Source organism: Mytilus trossulus, chromosome 1, assembly GCF_036588685.1.
Source record: "Mytilus trossulus isolate FHL-02 chromosome 1, PNRI_Mtr1.1.1.hap1, whole genome shotgun sequence".
In the NCBI taxonomy this organism is placed as follows: Eukaryota; Metazoa; Mollusca; class Bivalvia; order Mytilida; family Mytilidae; genus Mytilus; species Mytilus trossulus.
The window spans coordinates 29,670,201-29,683,392 of record NC_086373.1 but is presented as its reverse complement, the minus strand read 5'-3'; the positions used below and the strand labels follow the sequence as shown (position 1 = coordinate 29,683,392).

The following is a 13,192-nucleotide window of genomic DNA, read 5'->3' as shown; positions in this document are numbered from 1 at the left end:
ACAGACTGAATATAATGTTTCTCCGCAGAAAAAAACTAAGTCCATTTATAAGAAAATATGGAAAAAATGGAATTTTATTTTCACAAAATTTACTTCTGGATACTATCTTATAATCATAAACAAGCTTCTGTCCAAGATTGGTAGAAATCCAGTACAGTTTAAGAAAGTTATTAAAATTTCAAAAACTTTAACCACAGAGTGAATATTTGTGGACGCCGCCGACGACGACGCCGACGACGACGCCGACGACGACGGAAAGTAGGATCGCTTAGTCTCGCTTTTTCGACTAAAGTCGAAGGCTCGACAAAAATGTAACAAACACAGAAACGAACTTAGCATTAGACAAAATCTGACGAGAATAACAAATATAACATCAAAAACAAATCGGGAAATTGGGATAGAAAAGTACTGTGACACGTCTTATAGTAATGTGACAGAAGTGTACTTGAAGAATTGGTGCCTTTAAATGGTGATGTCAAATCAATATTGATAAAGAGAACTCTTCAGCTACAGTACTGCTATTCCTGTTGTAATGCATTAAAAAGTAAATTGAACATATTATTAAAGAGCTTGTAAAAATATAAAAATCTGGATAAAATAAAACTCCTTGAAACTTCATTAGAGATTTTTGCTCATAAATCATGGAAAAGATGGTGTCAAACAAACCAAAAAGTTCAACCAGATGGTTATTACATTACTAAAAATTGAGAATGGAAATTGGAAATATGTCAAAGAGACAACAACCAAAGGCCACCAATGGGTCTTCATCACAACAAGAAAATCCTAATTACAACAGGCCTAACCTTGAAAAATGTGGTATTTGTTTGTTTGTTTCTTTGCTGTACAAATCAGATTCAGATGCAATCTTATTAAACTGGCATAAATTAGGTAAGGCAGGTTATGTTGTACTTTGGATCATGTTGAACTAATCAAACTTTTTTGTGAATTCAAGCAATTCAAAATGGCAACCCAACTCATGTTAATATGGGTTTGATGGACAGAAACAAGAACTTTTCCATAGTACACTGAAGCCCCACTCGCACTATCATTTTCTGTGTTCAGAGGACCGTAAAATTGGGGGTAAAAAACTAATTTGGCATTAAAATTAGAAAGATCATATCATAGGGAAAATGTGTACTAAATTTCATATTACTTCATCAAAAATACCTTGACCAAAAACTTAAACCTGAAGCAGGACAGACAGACGGACGGATGAATGGACAGCAGAAAGGACGGACAGACGAAAGGACGAAGAGATGCATAGACCAGAAAACATAATGCCCCTCTATTACTGTAGGTGAGGTACAAAAATATCGTGCTTATGCTCTGGTTATGTGCTAGCATGGTTAAATAAACATTTACTGTGACACAATAGTAAATATGAAACAAAACTGTCATCAGGTAAATTTTTTAATAAATAAATACTTTATCATAACAAACAACTAGTTGTCATGGAAACAGGTGTCAATTATCAATGAGTATCACAAAATAAAGAACACTGACTTCTTTGATTTAAACATTTCTCTGACACAGATTATGTTTTAAACAATGTGTGGAGCAAACAAATATCCCTATATTAAAATATATGTACAAAAGTTTAAGTTATAATATTAACCCTAATATCATTTAAACACAGTCCCAATATGCTGTTTCAGAATCTAACGCATCCTGGGTAATATTTTCAAAAGCGTACACCAAAGCGTTTTGATTGGTTTAAAACGCAATAAACAATGGAAATTCAACCAATGACGTAATGTTATTTTCACTTTGGGGTACAATTACCCATGATGCTTTAGATTCTGAAACAGCCAATTAATATGCATGACTTTTGAACTTCAATCTTGTGTAGTCATCATCACAACAATAATACATTGCATTCAAACTATTTCATTTCTATGTTATTGATCCACTAAATCTGGGTCATATATTTTTTTAACTGTTAATCATTAAAGATTTTTATGTAAATGTCTATTTGGAATATTGAATGCTATATTTATTAAAATAGTATAAAATTTACAAAATAAAAGCAAAAACAAAACCATGTCAAACAGACCAAACCTGTGAAAATGTGAGATCTTGGGGTTTAAGGTCAATGTGCCAAAAACTTTTGTTCATCTTGATTATGGATGCAGTAGTTTCAAAATTTCGAGTTAGTATTTCTATCTGTTACAAAGATATGGACATTGGAAACTACATAAATATAATAGACAAAACTGACTAAATTTTATCTATCAGTTTGCAACAAACCATTCATTTATCTTCACAAAACTAAAGTAAGTTTGTCAAAATCTGCACAGTTATTCACAGGTTAATATTAGCACAGTACAAATAAATTTGCCATCTGTAGTTTGAAATTTTCAGGAAAATATTTATGTTTTGATAACAATACTTACAAATGGTGGTACAATCAATGTACAGTCTTAAATTTTTTTTAAACATTGCTACATTTTAGCTTTTCAGAATGAAGTGAATATAAAACAGATCCCTTTAAATTTCGTTACAAAATCATTCAGAAAATTTATATAGGAAATGAAAGGCAATTTGGATTCAATATCAGTTAATTGATTTAACATATTTCATCTACATAAAAAATCAAAAAAAAAAAAAAAATCACTAGAAGTTCAGTTGCAGAATAAATGATCAGTTCAAAGAGTTTTCTGCATCAAAGTAGTGAATTGACTGTTTCAAATACAGAACTTATGTTCCTTGAATAATGCAATAATAGTGCAATGTTCAAAATAATAAATATACTGAAAAAAAATTCTGGAGTTTGTTAAATGGTATTAAACATGGAAACATATTATGTTAGTTTCTATTCTAAAGAACTTTTGATATAAATAGACAATAATAGTCAATGCACTATTATTGTCTTTATACTGCAATCTAAAAAAAACATTTTCTTTTGTTGTTCAGTGTGTTAATGTTATTTATTTGATATAAATATTGGAAAAATATCCCTTTAAAAAGGCCTCATATCACACAGGCGGAGAAATATACAACACGATGAAATGTACATCTGTATTCATTACCTGTTGACTGAAACCGGAATCAATGTTGAACGAATTCGTTTGTTTACAGACTAAAATATCAACAATTAACATAAAACATAATGATTTATAAGTTGCAAACAAAAAATAATAATAAGTGAAATATGTTTCCCCAAAAAAATGTAAAAGAAACAAGTTTGAGTCGTTAAACGCATCGTTGTTTACATTGGAAACAAGAACAGGTTGAAGAGGTCGTATGAATAATCAAATATAATTTCGACAATTTCTATTTAAATATTCATGAGGAAAAGTGATATCAGGTCAGTGACTGTATATGACATAGAAATATAGGGTCAACGCATTTTTACTGCTCAAATAGAACAAGTGCAGTATAAAGGACTATATTTCTTCTTAAAATCAAATCTTCAAAATAGAGAGAATTAATGTGTAACAAAGACTTAAATGTTAAATCTCAATATGTTTGGGTCAATTATAAACTATTTAACATAATATAAATGCTTTTACAAAGCATCTTTCAAATCAACATTTACATATATTACAAAATAATAAACAAAAACAGGTTTAAAACAAAAGATAACAACACTTCATTGTACCACAGGGTCAAATTTTCATGACCTCATTTTAAAGGAAGACTAGCTGGTGACTGAGTCACCCAATAGTTGTGGCTGTTATATAATATCTGAGGTATTATATTTCTTGTGATGTTTATCTAATAATAAATACTATTAAAATTGACTTTTTGTAATTGTACATTGCATATGACCTTTAAATATCACATTTGACCAATCATATATATTTATTTTAAAATGTTCATGTTGCCATTCTATTGATATTTAGTCCATCTGAGTGTCCACACTCATCTTATAAAAATCTGATGACACTTTGTTATATATACTGTTTTGATAATTGTCACGTAAACCAATGAAATGTGTGCCTACATTACAACAAATTTGAGTATCCATAAAACATTGAAGAAAAAGAGTACTGTCAGATTATCATAAGCAAAGTGTGGACACACAATCAATACTTAATGATTAATAATTAATATGATTTATTCGCCAACATCTGCGTCTTTGTCTCCAATCAAATACAATAAATGGAAAGCCACAGCTAGGAATGAAGTTCCTAATAAATCCCCGATAGCTGTAAGGTATGGTATAGCTACGTTGTCTGGATCATCACCCAGTCGCCATATCAGATGGACCATCCAGTTTGCCAAAAACAACAGAATAATCACCTGTAAGGAAACAATCATGTTGTATTACTTTTCAGGGAAAGTAAAAAAAAAGTTAGACTTTATAAATAAACAAAACATTTTGAGAAAGTAAACAATATAAGAGATATTGCATTTATGTACAAATAAAACAAGCATTTAACTTAACATGGTATAAGGAATTTGATTATGGACAAACAAAATCAGCTATTTTGATTGGTTGTGATCTTTTATAAAACTTTGACTTCTCAATGAACACGTCTCCAGAAAAGTCTTTTGATTGACCTCCTGTACTTCAATTATCTCCCTTACAACCACAATAAAATATATATTAAGACTTATCTCCCTTGCATGTAGAATAAGAAAAGAATTTCAACTATCTCCCTTACATCTACACCAAGAAAGGTATTAGACTTATTTCTTTTACATGTACAATAACAAAGGTATTTCAATTATCTCCCTTACATTTACAAAAAAAAAAAATATTAGACTTATATCCCTTACATTAACAATAAGAAAGGTATAACAATTATCTTTCTAACATCTACAATAACAAAGATACAAGAATTATCCCCCTTACATCTTCAAAGAAAGACATTTCAATTATCTTCCTAAAATTTCAAACTCTTTTAATGTTTCTGCACAGCAGATTACTGCACTACAAAACCCTAGTATACTTTAATGTTATAGTTAATCCCAAAGATTATAATTCCTGTGATAAATTTCAGAAACATTCAAACACATAAATATGAAAATACTTCTTTTATTCATTAAAGACACAAATTAATCATTTCATTTAAATTTTAACATATTTTTTTCTATTAGTTAACCTATATTTTTATATGCTTGAATGTTTTCTTAATTTATCATTATTATAGGAATTTTTATTGTATAATAGAGGATGAAGTCTGCATTCAAGTAGAAAATGAATATGATTATTAAAATACATGTACAATGTAATCTAAATCATTACTTTTCTCTTTTCTTCCCCATCTTTCATAAATGCAATGTAATATTTTGTTGTCTAATGGTGACAACGTTACAATACAATCAGATAGCCAAGCTGTTAGCATATCAAAGGGAGTAAGTTTTCCTAAAAAAACATATTAAAATAGCACTTATTCCCAATTATTTTATTCCAGATAACCTAAGTGAAAAATAATAATAAATTTTAATTTTTTTTAAATTTGTACCTGTTTACAGACTTCATACCCTTTTTGGAAAATAAGAGTTCATGTTTATTATATATACAAAGTTAAGTATTGGGTTCCTGCAAGAAAAACATATTTTACACAGACATAATTTTTGTCCAATCTTTTATCTGTTAGCTTGACCTAAAAAGATAGAACCATCTCCCTGTCTTGACAAATTCAATGGAGGTCTGATCGTGGATTTAGTTTATATCATTTAAGGTGGTACCTAACACTACAGGGAGATAACTCTGTAAAGTCAGCTAAACGTTTCAATTACGTTGTGTTGTAAATGGAATATTAAGCTTCTCAATGATCAAAACTGGTGTTTGTCAAACTGCTATATAACCAGTGTAATTTTTCTGACAAAACAGTTGGTTCAAAATTTTTGATTTTTTAATATTTTTGTAAAAGGGTCAAAGTAAGTTCTTTGACAAAATTTTATGAAAATTAAACGAGACAAATTAATTTTAGTGCAAGTGTTGGGTACCACCTTAAACCAAACTTTTGTTACAATATCACTTTTGCAAATGTGCAAATCACGAACAAAATATCATGAACTAACCATGCTAACATTTATAACTTTATAATTTAGACAGAAAGGCGATGTTTCTGACATATTATTTCTTATTCATGCTATTCTAGATTTTGTTCTTACAAAAATTAAGATGGTTTTCAACAAGTTTGTGACTAAGATAATATTTCCAATCATGGGTCAGAAAATAAATCTGTTGTTATCCTGCAATGCAGGATTCCTATATCTAATGAATGTAAACATGGCCTTTATTATGGAACGCCACGACTGCCTTATGTTAATAATCAGCATTATACGCAGTGTTCACAGCATTATATGAAGTGATCACAGCATTATATGTAGTGCTCACAACTTTATATGAAGTGATCACAGCATTATATGCAGTGCTCACAGCATTATATGCAGTGTTCACAACATTATATGAAGTGCTCACAACATTATATTAAATGCTCACAACATTATATTAAGTGCTCACAACATTATATTAAGTGCTCACAACATTATATTAAGTGTTCACAACATTATACGTTTTTTGTTGTATGATGAGATTGATGTATGATGAGATTTATGAATGATGAGATCATTCGGTAAACTTCGTTTTTTAGCGGAAATTACCGAATCCATAATTGGTAAATTACGGTAATGCCCAGCAAACAAATTTAAAAAGTTATTAAAATCATGTTATCATAAGGTAGCATACAATATTTAAAACGGATTGAAATAAGTAAGGAAAAGATGAAACTGAGAGGTGAATGATTGAAGTAGTTCTGTTCGTCGTAAGAAATACGAATGGCAAAATGTAAGTTAAATAATAAAAAGTTTATTTAATGAAATATCGTAGGAAAATTTGTATGATATATTCTCGAGTTCATTTCCTACTGAAGAAATTTAGCAAGGTGCCACTTTATAGTCCGTACTCAGTTTTAAAAAGCTTAATTACCTTTTAAATAAAACAGTCAGCTTTCTATAACACATAGGTGCCATATTACGCTAGCTTATATATGTCATGATAGAGTCATTTTTGGCATCGATTTTCAGAATTTGGCATTTTTACATGAATAAGTATCTAACAGAAATGGAAAATGCAGTTTAAAGCATTTCACTGTAGGTGTTAAACATAACTTTTCATCAATTATTCCATTTTTTTACAAGCTTTTTAGCACGGCAAGTACTAAGATTGTCTTCTAAATATGATCAGCAGTCTTATATAGAAATTTAAACTTTCATAGAAAAATTTACCCTTTCAAGACCCTGTTTAACATTTTCATTTAAAGTTATCATCTCTTATGAAAATTGAGTTTGTGGGGATGAATAAAACATTTACTACGTTTGTTCGTCAGTTTGCACGGTACATATGTATGTATATATATAAAAGTGGTAAGCTTGCCAATGAAACAACTTTCCACAAGAGACAAAATGACAGCACAGAAATTTTAAACAACTAAACGGCCACAGTACGATTTTAACAATGAGGAAAGCCAATACCGGATAGTCAGCTATAGAAGGCCCCGAAATGACAACCACTGAAATAAAGGCTCCTCCTGACTTGGGACGGCCACATATATGCAAAATGTGGCGGGTTTTAACATGTTAGCGGGATGTTGGTATCCTCCGTCTAACCTGGGACAGTGGCGTAACAGAACAACATAAGAACGAACTATGAAAATCAGTTGTAAAAGGCTTGTTAGTTTTCTCGTTTGAATTGTTTTACATGGTCGTATCGGGGCCTTTTATAGCTGACTATGCGGTATGGGCTTTGCTCATTGTTGAAGGCCGTACAGTGACCTATAGTTGTTAATGTTTGTGTCATTTTGGTATTTTGTGGATAGTTGTTTCATTGGCAATCATACCACATCTTCTTTTTTATATTAACTCATTAGATGGGTACAAATATAAATACATATGATCTAACAAGAAAATAGAGTGAACGTGCATGTGGGCGGGTACTTGTATATCCCAACAATAAAAAGACACTATAACTATTAAGTACTGATCTGAGAGTATATATAACTAATATAGTACCATGCTGTTGATTAAAAATAACATCACTCCAGACCCTTTTGTTTTCCACATAATTAATATTGCCAATAATTAAGAAGTTCCGGGTCGAATCGATACCAATAATATATTCACCTGTTAACTATTACATTATCTGTACGTTCCGCATCTGACAGGAGTACCACGAAACGCTGTATTTAAGATTTTGCTATATACACGGGTCGTAATCACAGGGTTGAAACTACTTAATTCAATCATTGTCACATTGTTCCCGATTGTAGTACTTTAATCAGTAGGACTTTCTAAGATGACAATACGAATAATAAAAATCTGGACTTAAAATAAGGCGTATAGGTACAGCATGTACAGTTTTCAATTTGTTAGACGTAAAACGGCGAATCAAAGATTCAATTTTATTCATAACTCATAAAGGACAAAACTGTTAATTAAAAAATACTCCTTTCCAGAGACTTTTGTTTTCCAAACAAAATCAATAATACCAATATTAAATTGACAAGTTCCAGGTCGACGGGTTCAAACAGAAAGATGTTAAAAGCAGAGAAAACTTCATCTTGTAATCGGCATGACTTTATCAGATGACAATACCAATACTAAAATAAGGCTTACGCATAGTTATATTCTTTAATTCAGTCACAGACCCGCGATATCACGGATGTGTTCTAGTAAATATATATACATATTAAGGTAGATTGATGGTATACCGCCATCTTGGATTGTACAATCACAGTACAAAATCTGTCTAGTTATTTGCCTAAATCTGCCAATTTGGAGACAAATTTGCAATTCAATGGATAAAATGTTTTTATTATTCAAAGAAAACTTGTTGATTAACTGTATAATACAAAATATTTCAACAAATATCAATTTTTTTGGTTTTAAAATCATTTTTTTCAAATGAGCCATTTAAGGGGAGAAAACTCTTTCAGTACAAAATTTATACTGGGCTAATAGGGAATTTTTTTATTTTTACTTGTAGCAAGAAAACAAGTTCGGTGACACCATGTTTTCTTTTTATTTTCTTAAAATATGTTATGAAACCTTTCTTCTCACAATTTATTTCAAAATTCTATCTCACAGATTTTTTTTTATGCACACTAATGTGTTTTTTCATGAACAAACTAACCAAATTTTGGCAAATTTCAACGACGCATAACTTGAAAAATAGCACGGTGACCCATACTTTTTATTAAAGTTTTGAAAAGAGCATAGTAAAATCTTCATTTGGGCAATTTATAAAAAAAATCTGTCTCAAAATATATATACTTGTGATCTACCTTAAGTTGTGAATATGGTGAAACTAATCCTCAAAATAAGTTTAAAATGCCCTGGTGTGGAATAAACTTGGGTTAAATTGATCATACTTCTTAATTTACTTATTTCAATCCGTTTTAAATATTGTATGCTACCTTATGATAACATGATTTTAATAACTTTTTAAATTTGTTTGCTGGGCATTACCGTAATTTACCAATTATGGATTCGGTAATTTCCGCTAAAAAACGAAGTTTACCGAATGATCTCATCATTCATAAATCTCATCATACATCAATCTCATCATACAACAAAAAACGTATGATGTTGTGAACACTTAATATAATGTTGTGAGCACTTAATATAATGTTGTGAGCACTTAATATAATGTTGTGAGCACTTAATATAATGTTGTGAGCACTTCATATAATGTTGTGAACACTGCATATAATGCTGTGAGCACTGCATATAATGATGTGATCACTTCATATAATGTTGTGAGCACTACATATAATGCTGTGATCACTTCATATAATGCTGTGAACACTGCGTATAATGCTGATTATTAACATAAGGCAGTCGTGGCGTTCCATACTTTATCATGGGTTTATGTCATGGTATTCCTTATTGGTCTATTGTCAAACATTATAATCTAGCCCCTTTAATCTTTTAAAAACCTTTACTGTACTGATTGAGATTGATGAAAAAATAAAATGGAATGTTGTAGTAGGCATAAAATCATATGACATGAGTGGCCTTGCAGAAAAAATCCAAAGTATATACATGTATCTTATTGTCCTGTGTACAACTGGCTTATAAATTAAATAACTTTCAAAAAATACAATGAGTCATTATTAAATCAGTATTCAGTATATAAAAGAAATTGTAAAGTGGGAAAAGAGTTCAAAGGTACATGATCAAAGGCATTCAATAACTAAGTTTTAATCAGGCATTATCGTTTTCTAGAAAACAAGTATTTTTAACATGTTTGCTTTAACTGCATGTAATTAACATTTCAAAATGCTATAGTTAACATATTCAAGTTGTTGCCATAATTTGAAAGAAAGGTTTAATAAAGAAACAGTTTCATGAAAAGCTACACTACAACATTTTAAATTGTATCATGTGCAATACTTTAGTGAAATCTAATTTTAATTTTAGAATATTTCGGTACTATACCAAGGTATTCTTAAAACATTTACAAAACAGAATAACTTCACAGTGAAAGCCTTTGATCTAGTAATTCCAGTATCCCAAATTATAGGATGGATCATCCAATCCAAAGAGTTCATTAGGAGAAGCTGTAAGGATCACCATATCCAAAAGAAGCCCCACGTTTTTACCAGATAAATATAGCATATGAAAGGCAACAGCTAGGAAAGCTGTGCCAAGTAAATCTCCAATAGCAGTTAAGTATGGGATGGCAAAATTGTCTGGATCCTGTCCCCAATTCCAAAACAAGTGTACAATCCAGTTTGCCATAAACAGTAAGATCAAAACCTAAAATGTGTACATACATGTGAAATATCTAATTAGTTAGGCCATATAAAAATAATGTTCATCCTTTTTATAATTCATCACACAATCACTCTGAAGCTAAACCTGGACAAACCTATTCAATGATTCATCACACAATCACTCTGACGATAAACCTGGACAAATCTATTCAATGATTCATCACACAATCACTCTGACACTAAACCAGGACAAATCTACTTTATGATTCAGCTCACAATCACTCTGAAGCTAAACCTGGACAAATCAAGGTAATGATTTAACATACAATCACTCTAATAATAAACCAAGACAATTCTATTCAATGATTAATTTCACAATCACTCTGATGCTAAACCTGGACAAATCAATGTAATGAATAATCTCACAATCAGGCTGATGCTAAACCAGGACAATTCTAATCAATGATTCATCTCCCAATAACTCTGAAGCTAAACCTGGACAAATTTATGTAACAATTTAATACACAATCACTCTGATGCTAAATCTGGACAATTCTATTCAATGATTCATCACACAATCACTCTGAAGCTAAACCTGGACAAATCTATGTAACAATTTAATACACAATCACTCTGATGCTAAACCTAGACAATTCTATTCAATGATTCATCACACAGTCACTCTGAAGCTAAACCTGGACAAATCTATGTAACAATTTAATACACAATCACTCTGATGCTAAACCAGGACAATTCTATTCAATGATTCATTTCACAATCATGTTGATGCTAAACCTGGACAAATCTATGTAATGAATGAACACACAGTCACTCTGAAGCTAAACCTGAACAAATATATGTAATGATTAATCTCACAATCATTCTGATGCAAAACCAGGATAATTCTATTTAATGATTCATCTCAAACTCACTCTGAAGACCTGGAGAAATCTATGTTATGATTAATCTCACAATCACTCTGATGCTAAACTGGGACAATTCTATTCAATGACTCATCTCACAATCACCCTGAAGCTAAATCTGGACAAATCTTTGTAATGATTGACAATTCTATGGAATGATACATCTCACAATCACACTGATGCTAAACCTGGAAAAATCTATGCAATGATTTAACACACAATCACTCTGAAGTTAAACCTGGAAAAATCTATATAATGATTATTCTCACAATCACTCTGATGCTAAACCAGGACAATTCTATTCAATGATTCATCTCACAATCACTCTGAAGACCTGGACAAATATATGTTATGATTAATCTCACAATCACTCTGATGCTAAACCAGGACAATTCTATTCAATGATTTATCTCACACTCACTCTGAAGACCTGGACAAATCTATGTAATGAATAATCTCACTATCACTCTGATGCTAAACCTGGACAATTCTATTCAGTGATTCATCTCACAATCACTCTGATGCTAAACCTAGACAAATCTTTGTAATGATTCATCACACAATCACTATGAAGCTAAACCAGGACATTTCTATGTAATGATTTAACACACAATCATTCCTTTGCTTAATTTTGATAAATCGACTTTACAATTCATCTCCCAATCACTCTGAAGCTAAACCTGGACAAATCTATGCAATGATTTAACACACAATCACTCTGATGTTAAACCTGGACAATTCTATTCAATAATTCATCTCCCAATCACTCTGAAGCTAAACCTGGAAAAATCTATGCAATGATTTAACACACAATCACTCTGAAGTTAAACCTGGACAAATCTATAAAATGATTATTCTCACAATCACTCTGATGCTAAACCAGGACAATTCTATTCAATGATTCATCTCACAATCACTCTGAAGACCTGGACAAATATATGTAATGATTAATCTCATAATCACTCTGATGCTAAACCAGGACAATTCTATTCAATGATTCATCTCACACTCACTCTGAAAACCTGGACAAATCTATGTAAGGAATAATCTCACAATCACTCTGATGCTAAACCTGGACAATTCTATTCAGTGATTCATATCACAATCACTCTAATGCTAAACCTGGACAACTCTTTGTAATGATTCATCACACAATCACTATGAAGCTAAACCAGGACAATTCTATGTAATGATCTAACACACAATCATTCCTTTGCCTAATTTTGATAAAACCTTCTTTACGATTCATCTCCCAATCACTCTGAAGCTAAACCTGGACAAATCTATGCAATGATTTAACACACAATCACTCTGATGCTAAACCTGGAAAATTCTATTCAATAATTCATCTCACAATCACTCTGATGCTAACCTGGACAAATCTATGTAATGATTTAACACACAATCACTCTGATGCTAAACCTGGACAATTCTATTCAATAATTCATCTCACAATCACTCTGATGCTAACCTGGACAAATCTATTCAATAATTCATCTCACAATCACTCTGATGCTAACCCCGACAAATCTATGTAATGATTTAACACACAATCACTCTGATGCTAAACCTGGACAATTCTATTCAATAACTCAT

The 13,192-nt window shown here is 31.0% G+C and overlaps 1 protein-coding gene across 1 annotated transcript in view; it reads right to left on the bottom strand.

Annotated features, from left to right (window-relative positions):
- Window positions 1–1,397: 1,397 nt before the first annotated feature.
- Window positions 1,398–13,192, bottom strand: part of LOC134721080 (solute carrier family 41 member 1-like) — a 32,261-nt gene continuing 20,466 nt past the window's right edge. Inside the window, exon 11 of the mRNA XM_063583801.1 lies at window positions 1,398–4,245. Coding sequence (XP_063439871.1) covers window positions 4,060–4,245 — 186 coding nt within the window. The 3' untranslated portion in view covers window positions 1,398–4,059. The remainder of the gene's footprint in view (window positions 4,246–13,192) is intronic.